The sequence below is a fragment of the Poecilia latipinna genome, unplaced genomic scaffold (genome assembly GCF_001443285.1).
Source record: "Poecilia latipinna isolate Pla-1442-1.1 unplaced genomic scaffold, P_latipinna-1.0 Scaffold1366, whole genome shotgun sequence".
Lineage (NCBI taxonomy): Eukaryota > Metazoa > Chordata > Actinopteri > Cyprinodontiformes > Poeciliidae > Poecilia > Poecilia latipinna.
The window spans coordinates 77084-96142 of record NW_015113982.1 but is presented as its reverse complement, the minus strand read 5'-3'; the positions used below and the strand labels follow the sequence as shown (position 1 = coordinate 96142).

The 19059-nt window shown below is 40.0% G+C and overlaps 1 protein-coding gene across 1 annotated transcript in view; it reads right to left on the bottom strand.

The window, feature by feature from the left end:
• Positions 1 to 643: 643 nt before the first annotated feature.
• The window catches only part of LOC106962066 (solute carrier organic anion transporter family member 3A1-like), a 29471-nt gene continuing 11055 nt past the window's right edge, over positions 644 to 19059 (bottom strand). Inside the window, exons 3-10 of the mRNA XM_015056222.1 lie at positions 8995 to 9093; positions 7795 to 8064; positions 7548 to 7712; positions 6800 to 6998; positions 6435 to 6570; positions 6183 to 6355; positions 4703 to 4767; positions 644 to 4460 (exon numbers count right to left, since the gene is read on the bottom strand). Of these exons, the coding sequence (XP_014911708.1) occupies positions 4084 to 4460; positions 4703 to 4767; positions 6183 to 6355; positions 6435 to 6570; positions 6800 to 6998; positions 7548 to 7712; positions 7795 to 8064; positions 8995 to 9093 (1484 nt within the window). The 3' untranslated portion in view covers positions 644 to 4083. The remainder of the gene's footprint in view (positions 4461 to 4702; positions 4768 to 6182; positions 6356 to 6434; positions 6571 to 6799; positions 6999 to 7547; positions 7713 to 7794; positions 8065 to 8994; positions 9094 to 19059) is intronic.

The window sequence follows — 19059 nt, the reverse complement described above, 5'->3', positions numbered from 1 at the left end:
ACACGAGGGCGCAGTTGGAAGGATGCAATCTGTGACGTTTGGCTGTTTTTTCTGCTCTCTGTAGTATTAATCATACAACGCCAAGCTGTGGCTCAACATTAGAGACTCTTAGTACAAGCAATGTGTTGTTCTCATAAGGACTAAAGCAACACAAATTTTGTCAATTTTGCCACAGATAGAAAGACATTAATCTATATTAGACGAGACCTTTACTAGTAGAAAAGTCCTACATATGAACAGTGACTACATCTTAAATATTACTGTTCTCTAGATCAATATACAACAGCTTTATAATCTTTTGGGAACACTTATGCATGATATGGTTAAAATAAACCGAGGTCATCACAGAGAGGCTACAAAACGCTGAAGGAACTGCTCCGCACCGCAGCGCGTTAAAACTATATTCTCCTCAGGACGTCACACAACACTTCTATGGTGTCACTTTTGGCACTTGTATGGACAGTAGAGTTAGTACAATGACAGACTGGATGATACCAATGTCCAAGACAAAGCCACCGTCAGAGGTTGTTGTCAGTAAGAAACCCACAAACTTTCCCTTTCAGTAAGTAGTCTGATTTTTAACATTAAAGCCAGTTGTCCTGAAGCTCCGACTGGACGTCTGTGTTACCACCTAATATTATGTAGTCAGATTTTGAGGCAATATCTGATAAAAACAAAAAAAAAAAAACAAAAGCAGTTTTTAAGTATATCACACCCACAATTCAAAGCAAAATCACAATTTTAGGTCCATTGAGGGTTGATTTCCAACATAGAGCTATATTCAATATATTAAAGCTATCCCACATCACTTTTAATTTATATAATTATCTGTTTCTGATGCTACAGAAGCATCAATATAGTACTTAAATCCTCTGCTATCTAAATACTTTATTAAAGTAGGTACAAATGATCTTCAACGGGTTGTGTGCTTCGAAAATAACCGGCAAAAATAGTTTTTGAAACACAATATGTGGCATAATTCCCCATAAATCGGATTAACAGAAAGCAAAAGTGGACTTTTGCGAGTTCAAAGATGAATTAATAATCTTTGGGATTGTCCTTACATGCCTTTTTTAAAAAAAAACAAAAAAAAAAAAACCTTTATTCTAATTAGAAAACTAGACACATTTGGAGCACAAGTCAAAGCAGCTACCACGGCTCCATGCTGGCAGGCTCAACAAAAGTTAGCTGCCAGCACCCTTAGACCTAACGCATACCGCCTTTTGTTCTCTCTTCATTTTCTTCATCTAATTGGCGGTTGGCAAACAACTAAACCCTTGTTCACTTGACCACAAATCCTATTCCTATAGCTAAAAAAGAGTTAGCTAGCTAACAGCTACCCAGTCACACTAGCCACTCGTCGTTTTCTAATTTTCGGGTTAGCTAAACTGCTTCTGTTTCCAGTATTCAACTTGAGTTCCCTACCACATCACACATATTTAAACAGAATTGGGAACAGTAGAGAATTTTTGATGCAAAACAAACATAATACTGAAGTGGCTGGAAAGTGGCACTATACTGTGCTGAACTGTGTACAGTACAGTGCTGGCTATATTTATTGGGACTAATGAGAAAGGTGCGTAAAAGCCAGTGGGCCTGTTTCTCCAAAGATAATCAAATCCTTGGTAAAGTGCGGGGCATCATAAACTCTTTGAAATCCCAGCAATTTCTGAATGAATGTCTATTAGCCCTTCTCTGCTGAATGTCCAGCAGAGAAGTGAAAACATTTGGCCAAATCAACAGAGAAACATAAAAACAAAACCTTCGTCCACGGCCACCGCAGTCCCCAGAGAACTTAGCGGTGGTGCAGTAATTGTTGAAAATAAAAGGCTGATTTTGTTTTAAAGTTTCACACGCAGTTACCCGGGGTTTCAATAAATATAATGTATGCAAGACATCTCTTTAGATCAGTTTTAAAAACAAAACATTTAAATCACACACACATACACACCCACAAAAAAAAAAAAAAACCACTTCGATCACTTAAGTGATTATGACTCGGCATAGTTAGAATATAAAAAAATGGCAACATCGCAATGCATTATGCATCATAAAGCTCTTTCACAGTCCAAAAAACAGTTTGAAGGACTCTTATGTTTAATATACTGTATGTTCAGCTGAGGAGCTGCCGCCAAAAGAATTGTAAAACTCGGTGACTTTATACTGAATGTTTGTCTTCATGTTTAAATGCATGCGTTACCAGCATGCGTTTGACTGTAGCAATCTCTGGCATAATGCTAACAGCCGTTTTTCCTGCGACTCAAAAGGTCTCGTTGCGTTGCTCTCGCGTTCAACTCGTTTTCCCATAACGTGAAAGAAACATATTCACAAAGTCTCTTGCTTGTTGTGTTATGTTGCTTTTTTTTTTTTTTTTTTTTTTAAATCCATGCATGACTGCTGCAGGGCACATCCCCACAAGTAGGATTAGACCACTCAGTTAATCTGCATGTCTTTGTCAGTCCTGATAGAATTATGTTGTTGGTTTAGCTGAATCAGGTATTTCTTTTTTACGCTACAAAGATAGTTACGTAACATTTGTATTTATAAGTGCATGTTTAAAGTTTTTTTTATTTATTTTTTCTTGCAATCTGTATGCTTTCTGTTGAAGTTTAAGGAAAGAGCTCACTGTTCAGGAAAATTGGTCTGGTCCAGCATGTACCAAGGCGTTATCACAGGATGTAATTATTACTTGTTTTTGGTTCACATTCATGTATTTTAGGTATGTCTGAAAATTCAGTAAATAAAATTGGTTGAGTAGCCTTCACCGCCCCCCTTTAGATATCTGAGAAATCTTTAGAGAATATAAAACTTTTGAATAATAAATCCCTTGAGGTGGCTGCTGGCGCAAAAACAAGAAGAAACATGTTTTAGTATTCATTTCTTTTAAATATTTTCGTTTGATTTAATACCTAAAATAAGTTTTTTTTGTTTTTTCAACATAAGGAATAAACTGAGTATGAGTTTTGGAGAGTATTAACAAATGTTAGTTTTAAAAATCCTTCTGGTTTGGTTTCCAAGTAGTTCAGGCTTAAAAACTGTAAATTTTTCATCTCTACTCTAATCTCACCTGAGAAACGCTCAACTGGTTTTTACTCAGATCTAAAAAGTAGGCATGACCCTAATATAAATCAACAGTGCTGGTCAGAAATTTACATACATTAATCACTGTCAAGAAAGTCCTATTCATTTTGGGGGGGGGGTTAAGTCTCCTGTGTCATGGTAGAATTATCGTAACACTACGATGTGGGGTAAATACGTGTTATCTTACATTATTTTATACAGTTATTTTAAATATTTGGATCTGTATGCACAATAACACACACAGGCTTGATATTTGACCATTCTGCTCATCAAAGATAGTGGAACTCATTGAAATATGTTGGTTTCTTGCCACAGAGCAGACTTCAGAAAATAGTCTTTAAATTTTCAATATGGCTGAGGTCAGAGCCGTTCCATAAACTTAAAGTCAGCCTTCGTATTTCAAACCAAAATTAGTTTGGATGTGCTTTCAGTTTATCTAAAACCATGTCACCAACACTGATGCCTTCAAACTTGACTGAAATTTGCAGCTGCCCACTGGGATAGATCAAAGAAAGTTGGTGTGCTAATTGTATTAGCATAATGCTATGCTAATCTATCAATTCTTGTAGAAAGAGTGGTCAAATATGCTGGCATAGTTATGCCAGAAGTGTTTTTATGACTACAAAAGAATGTAGGTTTTGGTGTTACGCATATCAAAAAACTCAACGTTAACTTTCATGACAACGAGGAGTGAATGTGAACCTCTGACCAGCACCATACTTTTGGTTTCCAACACTGTTACATTTTATTTGACCCTTAATTACTTTCAGACTGAATGGTGAAAAAAATACCACAAATGACTAAATGCGTTACTAAGTCAGTTTGTGATTTTGAATGTTGTTTTTTCTTTCCTTTTTTTTGGAAGTCCCGTTACTGTTTTTAACAGATCTAATGTTTTGGATGAACAATGCTCTACATGTTGCACAACACAGAGAGAGAGAGAGACTGTACATCAGATCAGATGCACACTAGTGGAACCTGCTGGCCTCGTGTAAATTGCCACTATAAAACCGACTCCATGTTGTCACTCGTCTCCTGGTCCTCCAGGTTGTATATAAACTTTGTCCTGTTACTTGGGTTCTGGGTAATCTCTTTACCCAAATTGTCCAGAGTCACATTGGAGGCGAAAAGTTCAGTGGGCGTGAGGTAGCCCTCGTTGTTCTTGATGTACCTCCTATAGTTGCTTTTCAAGCACTGCCACGTGGTGGCGTACAGGAGGAACGCCGAGGACTTGAGCACAATGGCGATGCTGACGTACAGATGCCTGTAGGCCACGTTGTCGTACAGCATGCAGGCGCCCTTCTCGCCGCAGACCGAGCTCCAGGACAGACAGGTGGAGTCGATGCCCATACCAAAGATCAGAGGGGGAGGGATGAAGCCTGGAGCAGGAGGGAAGGGGGGTTGTGGACAGACAGCAGGTCAAAAGGCCAGTATGAGCACAGGTTTGAGCTCACGTTCCAGCTGGGTCTGAGCTGACAGACTGATGAAATGCTTAAGGTAGGCGAAAAACCTCTCTGACATGTTAGCCTACAGCAGGGGGGACTTGCAACAAAAATTGAAGCCAAACAACAGTGGGCGTGTTTTGACACATTTAAAGTGAATAAATATGGATTCCTCTTACCTATCAGCCTCAAGAGGAGGAAGAGAACTCCAAGAGCATATGATTTAAGCTCAGGGCTTACAGTTCTGAGAAGAAAAACAAGAACAACACAAAAGGGAAACAGATTAATGTACAAAAGTGATCTCCATAAGGAAGTGCTTGATCCAAAGTTGCATCAAGTTAACTGTTAGCTGTAGCACTGTCACAAAACGAAACAGTCGCTAGCGGCTGGACTCTTCTGTTAACCTGTGGCTGTCAGGGCCTGGTTAGCATAGCAGTGTATTGTCAGTGTCACTCATAGTCCAAAAAAAATGCTTCTTATGTTAGATGGTCGCTATGTGTCCTCGACACCCCACTCAGTTTACTTTGTTTATCTTAATGAAATGAGCGTTTAATTTCAATATCAGGATCAATATATGATCAAGGAACTACTGAGAAACTGATTGAAACAGAAACTTGCGCCCCATGCTGCTGCCAGAGAGAAATTGTTTCAAAATGTAAAAACTAAACTTCACCAGTGGTGGTATTGACTTGGCTAATGTAAAAAGACTAATCACTAGAATTTTTAAACCACTGATATACTTTTGTATTAATTATATTCCAGAGAAAGAGAGACTCTGTATTCTCCTCTCTCTGAGGTGTTTAAGCACACGTCTAGCCCCCAAAATGTTTCACTTCTTTACAAGAAAGATGATTTGTATGTAGAAAAAACCATCTATTACTGTTATTAAGCTAATGTTTTTTGTTTTTTTTAATCCTTGTGCGTGTGAGGAGTGAGACAACTGATACAAGTGATATGGGTGTGGGGTCGGTTGGACCCCATTTATAAACACAAGGATTAAACACTATAGCAGACATGCTAGGAAGCTCGAATGGGTTGGGTGGGCTAGCTAACAGAGCCAATAAGCTAATTAGCTGGCTGAAATTAGCTTCTTAGGCTACCAGTGTGCCGTTTTAGACACCAGAAAAGCATAGAGCAGTAATATTCTTCACACTAGGCATCTCTACTTAAAAACGTCTGCTAAATTCAGCAGGTGGTTGTTCCATATTTACAGTAGTCTTCCAGCACTCTGTACATGCGCTAGAATATATCTGCAGCTAGCTGACATAAAGTGATACATGATTCTCATTTTAAAAAGTCTGACTACTGTTCATCAGAATCAAATTAACAATAAACAAATGTCTTAGAAATAATTAAAATTGTTGTAGTCAATTATGCAAGAGAAAAGCAGGCCAAGCCTTCATGGACACCATATTCCCAGATACAAACAATCCCCAAATAAAAATCTTTAGACAAGTGGTATGTGTTATTTTTGGTACTTTGATCATTCTCATGAATGTGTGACATAATATTCCCCCTTGTGTCTATATTCCTATCTATGACACCTATTCTGATGATTCACTCGTACAACGTTCCTTTCAGGATGCTCCAACTCACATCATCCCCTCTGCCAGCTCCTAATGTTCCTGGCTCCCTCTTGTGGGCTAACTGAGACAGTACCTGATAAGGATGATGACGGAGGGCGTCTGGGCCATGGCTCCGATCATGCTGCATACACAGATGACACACAGGAAGGTGAGAAACGCATACTGACAGCGGGGGCTAGAGCACTTCCCTGGTGAGGCCTCGTTCTCGCCGCCGATGCTGGGTATGCACCCACAGCTGCTCAGGTTCTGACGCAAAGACAAGAACCAGACGGTGAGTGTTTCTCCTTCCTCGCTGTCCAGGAAAGTCTTTTTTGTCTCCACTTACTGGTTTGGTGCAGCCAGCGAAGCAGGCTGAGATGTAGGTGACTCCGTTGGAGCCACAGACGGGACTCACTGAGGCGGTGTAACAGTTGCAGTTACTGTTGCAGCCTGACTCGGGTTGCTTCTTCGACTGCAGCGTCCTACAGAGGCAGAGAAAAAGTGTATCAGTGATTACACGTCAAGAAACTTAACACAGTAACCAATTATGAAACAACCAATAAACATGACATTTTGTCATTTGCCTTCATCAAGCAAATATGTATCAAACATTGATTAATGTTCCAGTTATTCATTTATTATTAATCAAAGGGAGCTCTAAACAAGTGGGGGTTGTGAGTCTCTCACATCTTAGTAACTTAATGATCTTACTCATTGTTGTAGGCCACCGTAACCCCAGCAACAGGCCCCGTGTCACAGCCCAAGAAGAGGAAAGAGACGTAGCAGGCCGTGGACACCAGGTTGACCAGCATGGCCATGCGGACCGCTCCGAGAGCCGAGAGGTTCAGCTTCTTAACCAGGAGCCCCCCAAGGAAGATACCCAGACAGGCACAGGGGATGGCGGTCATACCTGGAGAAGCAGAAGATGTCGACTGAATCATTTCCTTCCACGCAGAGGTTTCTACACAGATACTGCTGTTAATGTTTACAAGTTTTACAAATTGATTATTAATCCATTAATTTATCTTCTTTCTAAACATTTATCCTTTTCTACCGTGTTGACAGTCTTATGAGTTATGAAATATTTATGTTTTTATGTTAACAATCTTAATATAAATATAACTTATATAAAATGTAAGTGTTTAGTATGCAAATTAGGTGATTCAAGCATAATTAGACATATTTCATATTTGTGGTCAGACATTTCTGACCACTAGAGGACAGTAAAGTTATTCCAATATGACGCCTGGTATGTGTTGAAAATGCATCAACCGTCACTGGTGGTATGCATGTGCCACCTTGGCCATGTGGTGCTTGAGACGAATTCAAACAATAGTCTACAAGAGATTAACCTAATCCATTTGGACCGGATAGATTTCTGTTTGTATTACCCTCCTTAATAATTTAAAGGTAAAACAATCACTAGCCCAACATTGAGTCAGGAAAATGGTCACAGTACCTAGCAGCTGATTAGCTGAGGAAGTGGTGAGGTTGAACTGCTGCTCCAGGTATTTCCCAAGGAAAGCAGCAAAACCAGCAACCACAGCTATCTCCATGCAGGCGGCCAGCGTGATGCAGCTGAACACCGGGTTGGACAGAAGATGTCTGGTTACCCGGGGGATCACTGGAAGGAGAAAAGGAAAGAAAGATCCAAGTATAAAAGTATTGTTGCCTTTACTCAATCTCCTCCTACTGTATCTTCTCACCTCTCAGATGCTCCCAGACCGAGAGTCCGCTGTTCATGTCGAAGCCACGAAACTCTCCGTTGGATTTAGAGTCCTGGCTCTCCAGGCTCAAGGAGGTGGGCAGCATGGCCTGCTCACTCTCCCCTCGAGCGTCCATGTCCTGCTCGTCCAGCGCCTGGGGGAAGCCGAACATGAAGAGGGCCGACAGGAAGAGTAAGGCACTGCAGAGGAGGAAGCCGCCCCACCACGCCCCGATCCAGCGAGGGTCATCCGGGGTGATGTCCAGCTTACCTGGGCAAGAAAGGTAGGAGAAAAATTTACAAGGATCTTTATTAAAAGCTTAGGAAACAAGTGACTTCAATCTGTGCTAACCCCACTGAGATCATGTCATCACTTCTTAAAAATCACATGGATTCAAATAAAGATGAAAAAGCTGCTGCACAGATCTACTTTAACCTTTCTTTTAGAAACGGTTTGAATAGTTCAAATTGCAAATAATCCACTAATACCGTCTGATTCTGGCATTTAATGATGTTGCTTGATCTGAGCTAATTTCTCATGATTTTTCATTTTTAACAGTTGATATGGTTGTCTCTTCACATGCCTGATTTAAATTGTACATGTCAGTCAATGATCAGTATGGAGAGCTAAGACCTTTAGAATAACAAGCTGTCAGTGGTGTTCCCCAGGACTCTTTGGCCTCCTAATTTTTCTGCCTTTTGAGGACACTTTTATGAAACACACCATACATTTTCATACTTTGCTGTTAAATGGAAGGTGTTAGAAATGATTGAAAATGTGTGTTTGATGGGGCGACAAAATGTACGTTTTTTTTCCAACAATTGTGTTGATTTTACAGAAGTTTTTTTAATTTGGCAAAGTATGTGGATAGTTCAGCTAATTACAGTGTGTTGTGAAACATGGCTCGGTTTTCAAAGTTGCAGCTAAACAACTGCTTAATGGAACCAGAGTGGCTCAATGTTTTAAACGGTCTTTTATTTTAAGCTCAACGCCAGGAAGACTCCTACATTTCTACTGGTTTATTCCTGAGAAAATGACTAGAAAGAAGTAAAATAAAGTGAATTTGAATGGAAGAAATAAAAAACAAAAGTAATTTGTAGAGCTCACTCTGAGCTTTTACAACAAATTGCTATTTGTTGTAAAAGCGTTTCCATCTATTTGTTCTGGAAGTTTTGCGACGTTAACAAAATGGATACTTACTGGTGTCGATGAAAACAGCATCAACGTAGACTTTGGTACAGATGGAACCTAGGATGAAGCCACAAGCTGGGCCGAAAACTAGCGTTGAAAATAAGATACCTGCAAATAAAAACAAAAACAAAAAAAGAAAAGGACAAATGAATATCAAATATTAGATTAAATATTACATAAGTTAGAAGAGACAAAAGCAAAAGCTGAATTTCACTGCTACACCATGACAGACGAGGTAAAACAGCTCATTTCACCTCATCTGCCAGCAGAGGGCAGCATTGCATTAAGGCCAGCTGCTGTAAAAGGAACCTGATGCAGACCACTTCTTCTTTGTCCAGTTCCAAAATTTATACCTCCCAAGGGCACAGTAATGCACAGTCAACACGTTGCACAGACCTATTGATCTAAGACGAGATAATGCAGTGGCATTAGGACTGATCAAGCAGGAAATGGCTTCTTTGCGTATGAGTACACTCATGCAGCAGCCGCCTCACTTTGGCGCTGGGGCTAAGAGCTTTCCAAGAGGAATCAGACCAGGCAAAATTGTGTTTGTGTTTGGAGCAATTAATATGTTACAGTGAATGGGAACGGTTAAGTGCAACAAGAGGAAGTGATGGGCTGTCTGCTAATAATGAGCCTGAAGCAGAAAAAGTGCTGTTTACTCCTGCTACAACAAATCGACCATTAAACCCTTCTAGAAATGATTTTATGATCACTCTTATATCTATTATCAGGGATTATTTTTTTATAGAGGTCGGAATCTACTGAAAAATCTAAGAAAAAAAAACCGCCTCAAAGTTATTAAAAGTTAGTTACCACTTTCAAAGTTATTCACACACATTTTGTCTGTCTTAAAACACAAAACTTAATCTAAAGAAGGGAAACTCCAGCACTTCAACTTGATAGATTTGAATATGCATATTTCAGTCACAGACCTTCATCGAGCAAAAAACATTCCAATGGTGGAATAATCTCTTAAATAAAAAGCTGTTCTAAGTGTTTCATCAATCACATCCAATAAAACAAAAAGTGCACAAGAAATATATATATATATATATATATATATATATATGTATATATATATTTATATATATATATATATATATATATATATATATATATATATATAAATGTATAAAAAAATCAATCAACATGGTTAGGCAAAAGGCTAACTTTTTGTTTGTCACCATGGAGATTTGGGGAAAACTGATGGGACCAAAATAGACGCTGTTTGCTAGACGCCAATCACTGTACATCACCACAAACACACCATCGCCATTAAGCATGGTGGTAGCAGCATCATGCTTCACGGCAGGAAGGCTTGTAAAGGTAGAAGGAAAAATGAAGCAGTAAAAGTATCTGGAGGACAATTTGAAGGCCTCCTAGAAATAGTCTGTCAAAGGATTGAAAACGTTCAGTTATCTCAGCCAAAGAGCTTTGGACGTGAAAGCAAGATCCCCATGAAACCCACAGCCTCATCCAAGAGTTTATGAAATGACTCCAGCAACTATTAGAGAAACTGAACACATGCATCTAAAAATAGAAGAGGATTCACATGTTGAACTGCTGGAGAGTGTGGTCTGCTTGCCAATAGATATTTAAGTACAGAGTTTGAAACGTGGGGCTTTGGGCGAGGCCAGGTTCCCCATTCAAGCAGCTGAATTTTGAGTTATATATATACATAAAAAAAAGATATACTGATATACTTTTGTATATATATAGTAATTATATTAAAGACAAAAACCTCAAGTAGATGAAAGAAAGGTCAAGGAATCACCAGTGTAGTGCCGGTCAGAGGTTTCCGTCAATGTCAGAAGCAAATGAGTCGTTAGTTGATGAATTTGAACCGTTCTCTTTTCAAGTTAGAATGATGACATATGATGTCTATGTCAGATTTCTTCTTAAATATTTCAGATCATCAGACCATTCACTTATTTTTTCGTCCATCATACGTAGAGAAAATCTACAATCAGTTCAAGCTCATCCAGTTGAATTTATTTTACTTTTTTCATGCTTTGTGCTGTAGCCTGAAAACAGAACAATTCAAAAAGCCCCAAAATTATATAACTTTATCCAAACAGTATGTTCATTTAAACTTCTAACACACACTGTATCTATTACACTAGTTATTGCACTGAACCTAACCTGAAACGCACAGCTAAGCTCTAAGGCTACTGAGGTCTTCATAAATGCAATGTGTTTCTGTGATTCAGTGATTGTTTCAGCTTATTTCTGCTTTAATGCCTTCAATAAACTGCTTAATGCACATTTTATCCAACAATTACATTTGTTGAATGAGGTACAAGACCTGTAAAAGCTTTTGTACATGATTTTGGACATAACACGTATAGAAATGGTTGAAAAGGTTCAATAATTTCTATTGGAACTGTCACAGATTCAGCCCTAGGAGAAACCAGGAGGTCCATCTATATGTCACTGATTTCCATTACAGTTGATCCAGTCTGCAGTCAAACGTGACCCTAACCATTAGCAACCTCAGCCAGCACGTCTGACAACTCAACAGCTGACCAATAGATGCATTCCTATATCTTCATCTGCCCTCCACCAGGGGCCAAACGGGCAACACATGGTGCTTAAAGGGGCAGGATTACGTATTTTTCAGTAACATAATGTCATTTATAGCACAATCAAGTAGCTATCTTACCTTCAGTTGTTATAAAAATGCTGTGTATATCAAATATAACTTCAAAACAAATTGACTTTGTAGTTGAACACCTTGAAATTGGGCCTCTCTTAAAGAGAGTCTCTGTCTCTTTAAGAAGCTCCTGTTAGTTCTGAAGCTCCACCTTCAGGAAGTCGTCACAACATGGCTTCTCTATTAACCCTTTAGCAACATTTTTACCAGCGTTGCACTGAGAAGTAGCTCAATGAGTTTAGGAGAAGCACAGTTCCACCAGATGTTTGCTAATTGCTGTTGGCTAGTCTGAAGGAGCTGAGTGGGGGAGTCGTGGGGAGGGGTGATCCTCAAAGGCTGGTGCTTGGTCTCACCAGGCATTTTGCACAGCTGAATGGTTGCCATGGGAGAATAAAGGGTTTCTCACACGTGAATGAAAGAATCAAAGCAACACCGCAGGTATATTTTTGATGAGTGAATCAAAAATATACCTGCAGTTATTTAGCATTTCATAGCACATAACACGACGAAAATCCGCTTTAGTCAGTGATGTACAGTATGTGATGCAGTATGGCGGGCACACACACCCAGCAGATGATCAGATCAACAGCAAACCAATGCTCTTATCTTTAATGGATCCAAACCAGCCTCAATAAAAAAAGCGAACCAAAGCCAAGCGCCTGGAGCAACTTTCAAAGTGAAACGGCTGACGATAACAACAGCAATAATATTGACACAGATGTGCACGGAAGTGTTGTTATGCAACGGCAATGAATTAGAGAAAAAACATTTAGAAAGTGGATTCAGAAAGGATAGTTCTCTGTTGTGAGTTGCTGCTGCGGTTGGTGATATCACTGCAGTCGTTGCCTGTTGAGGCACCGAGCCTTTGATGATGTACGCTGCCGCTTTGTTGATCAAACGTTAGGCTGTCTTCTGCTGGAGAGATTGACTAACTCCGGCAGCCCTAATCCAAACCCTTAAAGCTCATTAGATACATCCCATTAAACATGCATCCATTCATTCATTGTCTAAACCTGCTTATCCTTGCCAAGTCACTGGTGGCTAACTACAGCAGTCACTGGGCGAGAGGCGGTGTACATCCTGGACTGGTCCGCCAGTCCATGACAGCATTAAGCCTTTAGTTATTATAGAAGACATGTTCAAATGTTGATGTCTAATCAATTTGTTTATTTTTGAAAAAACTGTTATTTATTTAAAGGTTTACAACAAACATTAATATCAATATACTTTGAGAAGCACTCTGAGTTCCCTTTGGTCAGAATGTTGCCTTAGGCCTCGACTTAGCAACTTAGAAGTCTAATACAATCTTGTACACACCTCTTGTTGGCCTGTCATATTCTTTTTAGAAATATTCTTCCCATCCTTGCAAAGACTAAGAAGTGTCTTAAATGTTTTCTACTTGTGGGTAACCTATCAGGCTGTTACGGGATGTCCTTCAAATTGACAGGGCATGGTCTTATAACCCTTCCCAGATTGACGCACAGCAGCACTGGCTTCTCTAGAAGCTGAGCAGTCTGCACAGTCATGTGGTTTCGGCACGTTTGTATTCACATGCATCTTTCATACAATGGCACAGATCACCTGTGGGACAGATCTCCATACCGCTGTCTCAGGACTAGAGCTTTTTTTGTTCACATGACCGTACACGAACTGACCACTGAACACAGACCATCCCTTTAGTTCAGAAACATCAGCAGTTACAGTACTAGAGTTTTTTTTTCTTTTTAGTTTGCAAGGCAGTCTTAAAATGCTATGTGCACACTTTATTTTATTAGACCCTGACATTGCTCATTAGATGCAGTAAGTACAGCACTGAGAACTTGCTGCAGTTCAAATGCAGTGAACCTACAGCTGCAGACTGTTCATCACATCTTCAGCTGAGCTTCAGAGCAGTTTCACTTGGCTTCAGTTAATGTGACTGGAGACTTAGGAAGTGAAGGAGCGTGACTTCAGTAAACCAAAGAGTCTAGGGGGCGGTTCTGTACATTCTGTACATATGGTACCATGGGAACTTTGGCTGCATCTCTGATCAGTGCTCCCCCTGTAATTTTAGGTGGACGACCTCGTCTCCCTAGGCTTACAGTTGTGCCACACTCCTTCCATTTCCACACCATGGATTGAACAGCGCTCAGTGAGGTGTTCAGAGGTTGAGAAATCTTTTTACAGCCTGAGCCTGCTTTAAACGTCTCCACAACTTTATCCCTGACCTGTCTGGTGTTTTGAATCATGTATAATTTGCTTTCTACTTCACAAATGCATAGCACTTCGTTTTGGTCTGTCATATAAAATTCCAATAAAATATATTTATGTTTGTGGTTGTACAGTGGTAAAATAATGGAAAAGTTCAAGGGGTATGAATACTTCTGTAAGCCACTGCATATGACCCCAATGAAACACGTTGCAGTTTGACAGATTCAGTGGGTGCATACATGTTTTTATCAGCGTAATTTGCAGAATACCAGGTGATAAATCTGGTGATTCCTCTTCAAAAGGTCCAGATAAAATACGGTGCATCCACAAGTGACGGGAATCATTCTGGAGATGATAGTAATTCCAGAGCCATAATAAGTCCTCTGTGCTCAGCAGTCGTAAATAGAGCAGCAGAGAGGTCACCCTGTGTGGGACCGGGCTGCTCTACCTGGTCACGCTCCCTGCACATGAATAATTTCACACTCAGACTCACATTAGAGCACAGTTCAATCGCTGGCCCTTCGTTTCTTGGCAAAGGTGCTCACATAAAACAACCCGGGCCCAGCCCAAACGGACCGGGCGTGCTGAGTCAGTGTCCATTCCTTCCCCCGCTGTCCTACAGTAGAAGAGTAATAACCCCGGTGGAGTAAAAACATTTTTGCTGCAGTGGACTCTCAACTCGCAGCCCCACGCTGCTTCGTTTGACGTATTACAGAGACAAACAGAGGCTAAGGTATGATGAAGGGGAAGATCAGCGGACTTTCTGCAGACCACTCTGGCTGCATTTCAATAAATCGAGGGTCGCATGGCGTTACGGTCCCATATCACAATCGGCTGCACCGTTGCTGATTTGCACTCTGTTTCCGTCATGTTTTCTTTATACACAAAAAAACGAAACAGGTTAAAGGTTTGTTCAACGTTGTACTTTCAGGAAAGATGGAGTTAGTGTGACTAATCTATTGGATATAACAATGCTAAGCTGACCCAAATCCAGTTGAGAATCTGTGGTGAGACTTATGAAATAAATAAAACATTATGTTCACAGATGCCCTCCATCCATTCTGACTGAACTTGAGCTATTTTGCTGAGAAGAATGGCCAAATCATTTAGTGTCTAGATGTGAAAATGTGTTTGAGACTTAGCTCAAAACGACCTGCAGCTGTAAAGGCGGTTCTTTATCAAGCTGAATCAGAGGTGCTAAACGCCACACTTTCCAGATTTTTATTTTATAAAATATTTTCAACTCGGGTGTTATTGTACACTTTGATGCTAATACACTACCTTCTGTTGGTCTGTCACGTAAAATCCCACTGAAACGCACAGAGGGGGACGTTCACGGTGTACGAATACATGGCGTATGGGGGACTGTGAGTCCAATTTTAGAACAACAATGTTGAGTGTTTGTGTTCTTTGGCACAGCACATACGGCACAACAGTTTGCATATCAAGTGGCTACAGCCAGGGCCTCCATTGCACTGCATCTAAACCACAGGTGGCAAGGTGCCAGTTTCCAGTCCTAAACAATCGCACACAAACAGATGACTTGTGTCATGCTGGTTTTTTGTTCTTCCAGACACAGAGCTTCAGTTGTAGCTGCATTCATATATTTAAATCCACATCACGAGATAACACTGCAAAAATCTTGCCAAATGTGTTTAGTACAAATAACTTAGTACACTTGAAAGAAGTCAGTAATTCCTTAATATTGATGAAAAAGTTCTAGTTCCACTGCCAGATTATTTCACTTATAACAAGGCATTTTTCTCATGTTTTAAGTAAAATAATCTGCCAGTGGAACTAGGACTTTTTTAATCAATATTAAGAAATTATTGACTCAAAAGAAGCTCCTATAAACTGCTGAAAAAGTTACTTGTACGTTGGTTTTGTCTTAGTTCAAGAGAGCTTCAATGTTTGCTCCAGAAACTAGATAAAAATACTTGTCCAGAATAAGGTCTGTCGCAATAATACATTTTGTTGGACGATAAATTTTCACAGTAACAATAATATTGTTTTGAGATAATTTTCAAGTAATACAACGATAATGGAATTATTATGTAAGTTCGTCTTCTCAAACACTAATAAACTTTAGTTCTGTTAAGAACACCTCACGCTGAAACTGGAAGATATTTCGAATCTCTGAAACATAAACGACAAACAAAATGGAAATAAAAAAACTACTTGGAACCAAAACCACAAATCAAATGGATTATAAATCCTCTGGAAGCAAAACTGCCCTTGAAAAAATATTAAGTCATCACAATGGAAATTATTGCAATTAATTGATTCATTGCTTATTATACCAGACTTGGACCAAATTCTGTTTTTCCAGTGTAGCATTACTACAAGAGTGAAAACGTCAGGGAGGTCGTCACATAAAAACAGAAGCGTATCGCCTGCATGCGTTGTTGTTAATCTTCATTTTAACCTGAACAGCCTGACGCCTGTTGACCCATTAAAAGCTGGAGGCCTGTGAGTGTCCTACAGTGTTGCTGTCTGGCTAACAAGAGCAGCACACGCTGCGCTCTACTTACATGTACAGCTGGAGCTGTTTGGGGTCTGCCTCACTGTTACAAACACAGGCCATAAAACCCATCATTAACAGACGCTTCTTTGTTCAGACCCTTAGTGTGGTGAACAACCGACGGGACGCTTGTTGCCCGTTGAAGCTTACTTACCTCAGCCTATCGTCAAGAGAAGGACAGCAATCAATAATCCAATTACAATTTGGCTCTGACATTAGAGTCTACACAGCTAAAGAGCAGGTTAGTCTTTCTACAAGCAGCCATTTTCTACCCAGAACAATGTGGCTTACTTTGAAGCTCTAAATCTATTTTTGCTTCACTTTAATCTGCCAGCAGGCACAATGATCTGATGCACCGGCCACCGAATGACAAAAAGAAATGTTAGCAAAGATAGAGGCAATCAGAAAAACACACACAGGACGTGACTAAGATTTGAAAAGCTGTTCTGACAGATCCAATCCAATTACAGAGCTCTGGGTAAGAATTTGGCTCCTTCCAGATGCTTTCAGAATCATAATACTAATTTCTACAACAAAAGTTTGTCAGGTGGTGATTTAACGTATTTTAGAAAAACTGACCTTACAATTAACAAGACTTATTGGGAGTACACCGTACAGATCAATAGCTAGCCATTAAAAATGTGCGCAAAACTTTGTTGATGGTCCGCCAAGGTAGAAAAACACACAATTTTGCAATTGTGGTATTTCCATTAAGCAAGAAATGCATTTAAAATCCAATGTGAATAAGTTTGTTCACACAATAAGTCGTTCAAAAACATGTCGCACCATCATCCTCCAACCACTTCCTGTTGTTGTCTTCATCTTTTCCCGCAGTAGCAACATCTGGTTGTTGGTCACATGCCTTGTGTGATCAAAAGGTGTTTCCAAGTTTTGCAAAATATTCTAGGTTTCCATAAAGCAAATTTATTTTTGAAATTGCACAATTTTTATGTTAATGGAAATGCAGCTAATGAGGCATTAGGATTTTCTGGAAGGTGTATATCCTGTTACATCTCATGACATGCTACGTACTTAGTGTTAGTATTTCAGGGAAAGAACGTCATTAGTTGTGTTTCCTGGCGAATCTTTAGAATATTGCAAAAAATAAGATGTGAATTAAGAGTGCTTCCATCTATCGGTTACAAGCAGGCCACACAAAGTCTCATTTCGTCAAATATCGATGCTACTTATGGCTGTAATAAACAAGATGTAGATGCTACAAATATGAACCACACATGTCTCCAAGTTGGACATTTGGACTTTTTGCGCCTCTGGTAAGGCACAGATCCACCAGTGGAGTGCCTTTCACTGGCCATAGGCTCATAGGGAGGCTGACCGCTCCTCCCTATGAGCTCAAGGGTTGGAATTAAAATGTTTCCTAGTTTGGTGCCTCTAGTGAGACTATGTCAAAACTAATTTGGCAAATGTGTTTCCGTCTCCCCTTTAGTGGATTAACTCTTTTCGGAACAGCCAAAATCCATGTCAAACGAGTATAAACACATTTTTGAAAAACTTTGAATTTTGCTGTTTCCATAAACCATTTCTAACGCGACACTTCAAAATGCGTATAAAAAAAAAAAAAGTTGATAGAAACACAATTACTGTCAAACGTTGTGGTAGTGTGATGGTGTGGGGTTGCTATGCTGCTTCAGACAGAGGTTACTTGCTGTATTTGATGGAACCATGAGATCTGTTCTACCAGCCATCAGTTCATGATCCTCAAGCACTTGAGTTGTGTAGCCAGAAAATGGTTCACAGCACAGCAGCGAGTCCACCTCTGAATGACTCACAAGAAACAGAAAGAAGGTCTGGAAGTGGCTCATTAGTTAACAAAAGTCCAGCTGAGATGTTACATGACACAGAACAGGCTGGTAATGCCGTAACTCCTTCACCGTGACGTAAAAGGCTCACTGGCACTTATCACAGGGGCGTGATGTCAGCTCTTTCCACGACAACCAATTAGGCTTAGGAGGCAATTACTGTTTTCACGTAGGGCCAGGGGTGTTTACCTTATTACCCTGGAGTGTTTCTTGTCCTCTTTGTCTCAGTCAGGCTGCATTGATCCATGAGGGTGAAGATGCGATCTCTAAAGAGCAGCCTCGTCTTCGATCATCCCATCCCATTCCTTCCTCTGGAGCTGCTGCTTTGGTATTTAATCAGCTGGATAGGTATTTGCTGAACTGAACCCAACTGCTCCTGTCATGTGGCTTTTACTCAAGGCGACTCTGCTTTCACACTTCGAACTCGTCAAACACCGCCGTCTTTAAACGGTGGCGACAGAAAAAACAGAGCATGCACATGCGAATTTCTAGACGACAGCGCAATTATGGCACCTCAACAGCAGCACCGCCACAAGATGTAGCCATGGCGATTGACGTGCCTGGTGGACGGGATAAAACACAAAAACATGGAACCGAGCACAGGTGGTGGTGAGAATGGATTGATGTTTGTTATATTCATGTGTTGGAGGAAGAGGTTGGGGAGCCAGGACAGAAGGGAGAAAATGGCAAACAAGTACTTTTTAGTCTTGTTTTCAGTTCTTTAAAGGGGCAGTATCATGTACTCTCCATTTTCCCACCACAATCAAGTAACTATGTTAGCTTCAGTGGTTAAAGCAATGCTGCATATATATATATATATATATACAGTTGTGGTCAAAAGTTTACATACACTTGTAAAAAAACATAATGTTATGGCTGTCTTGAGT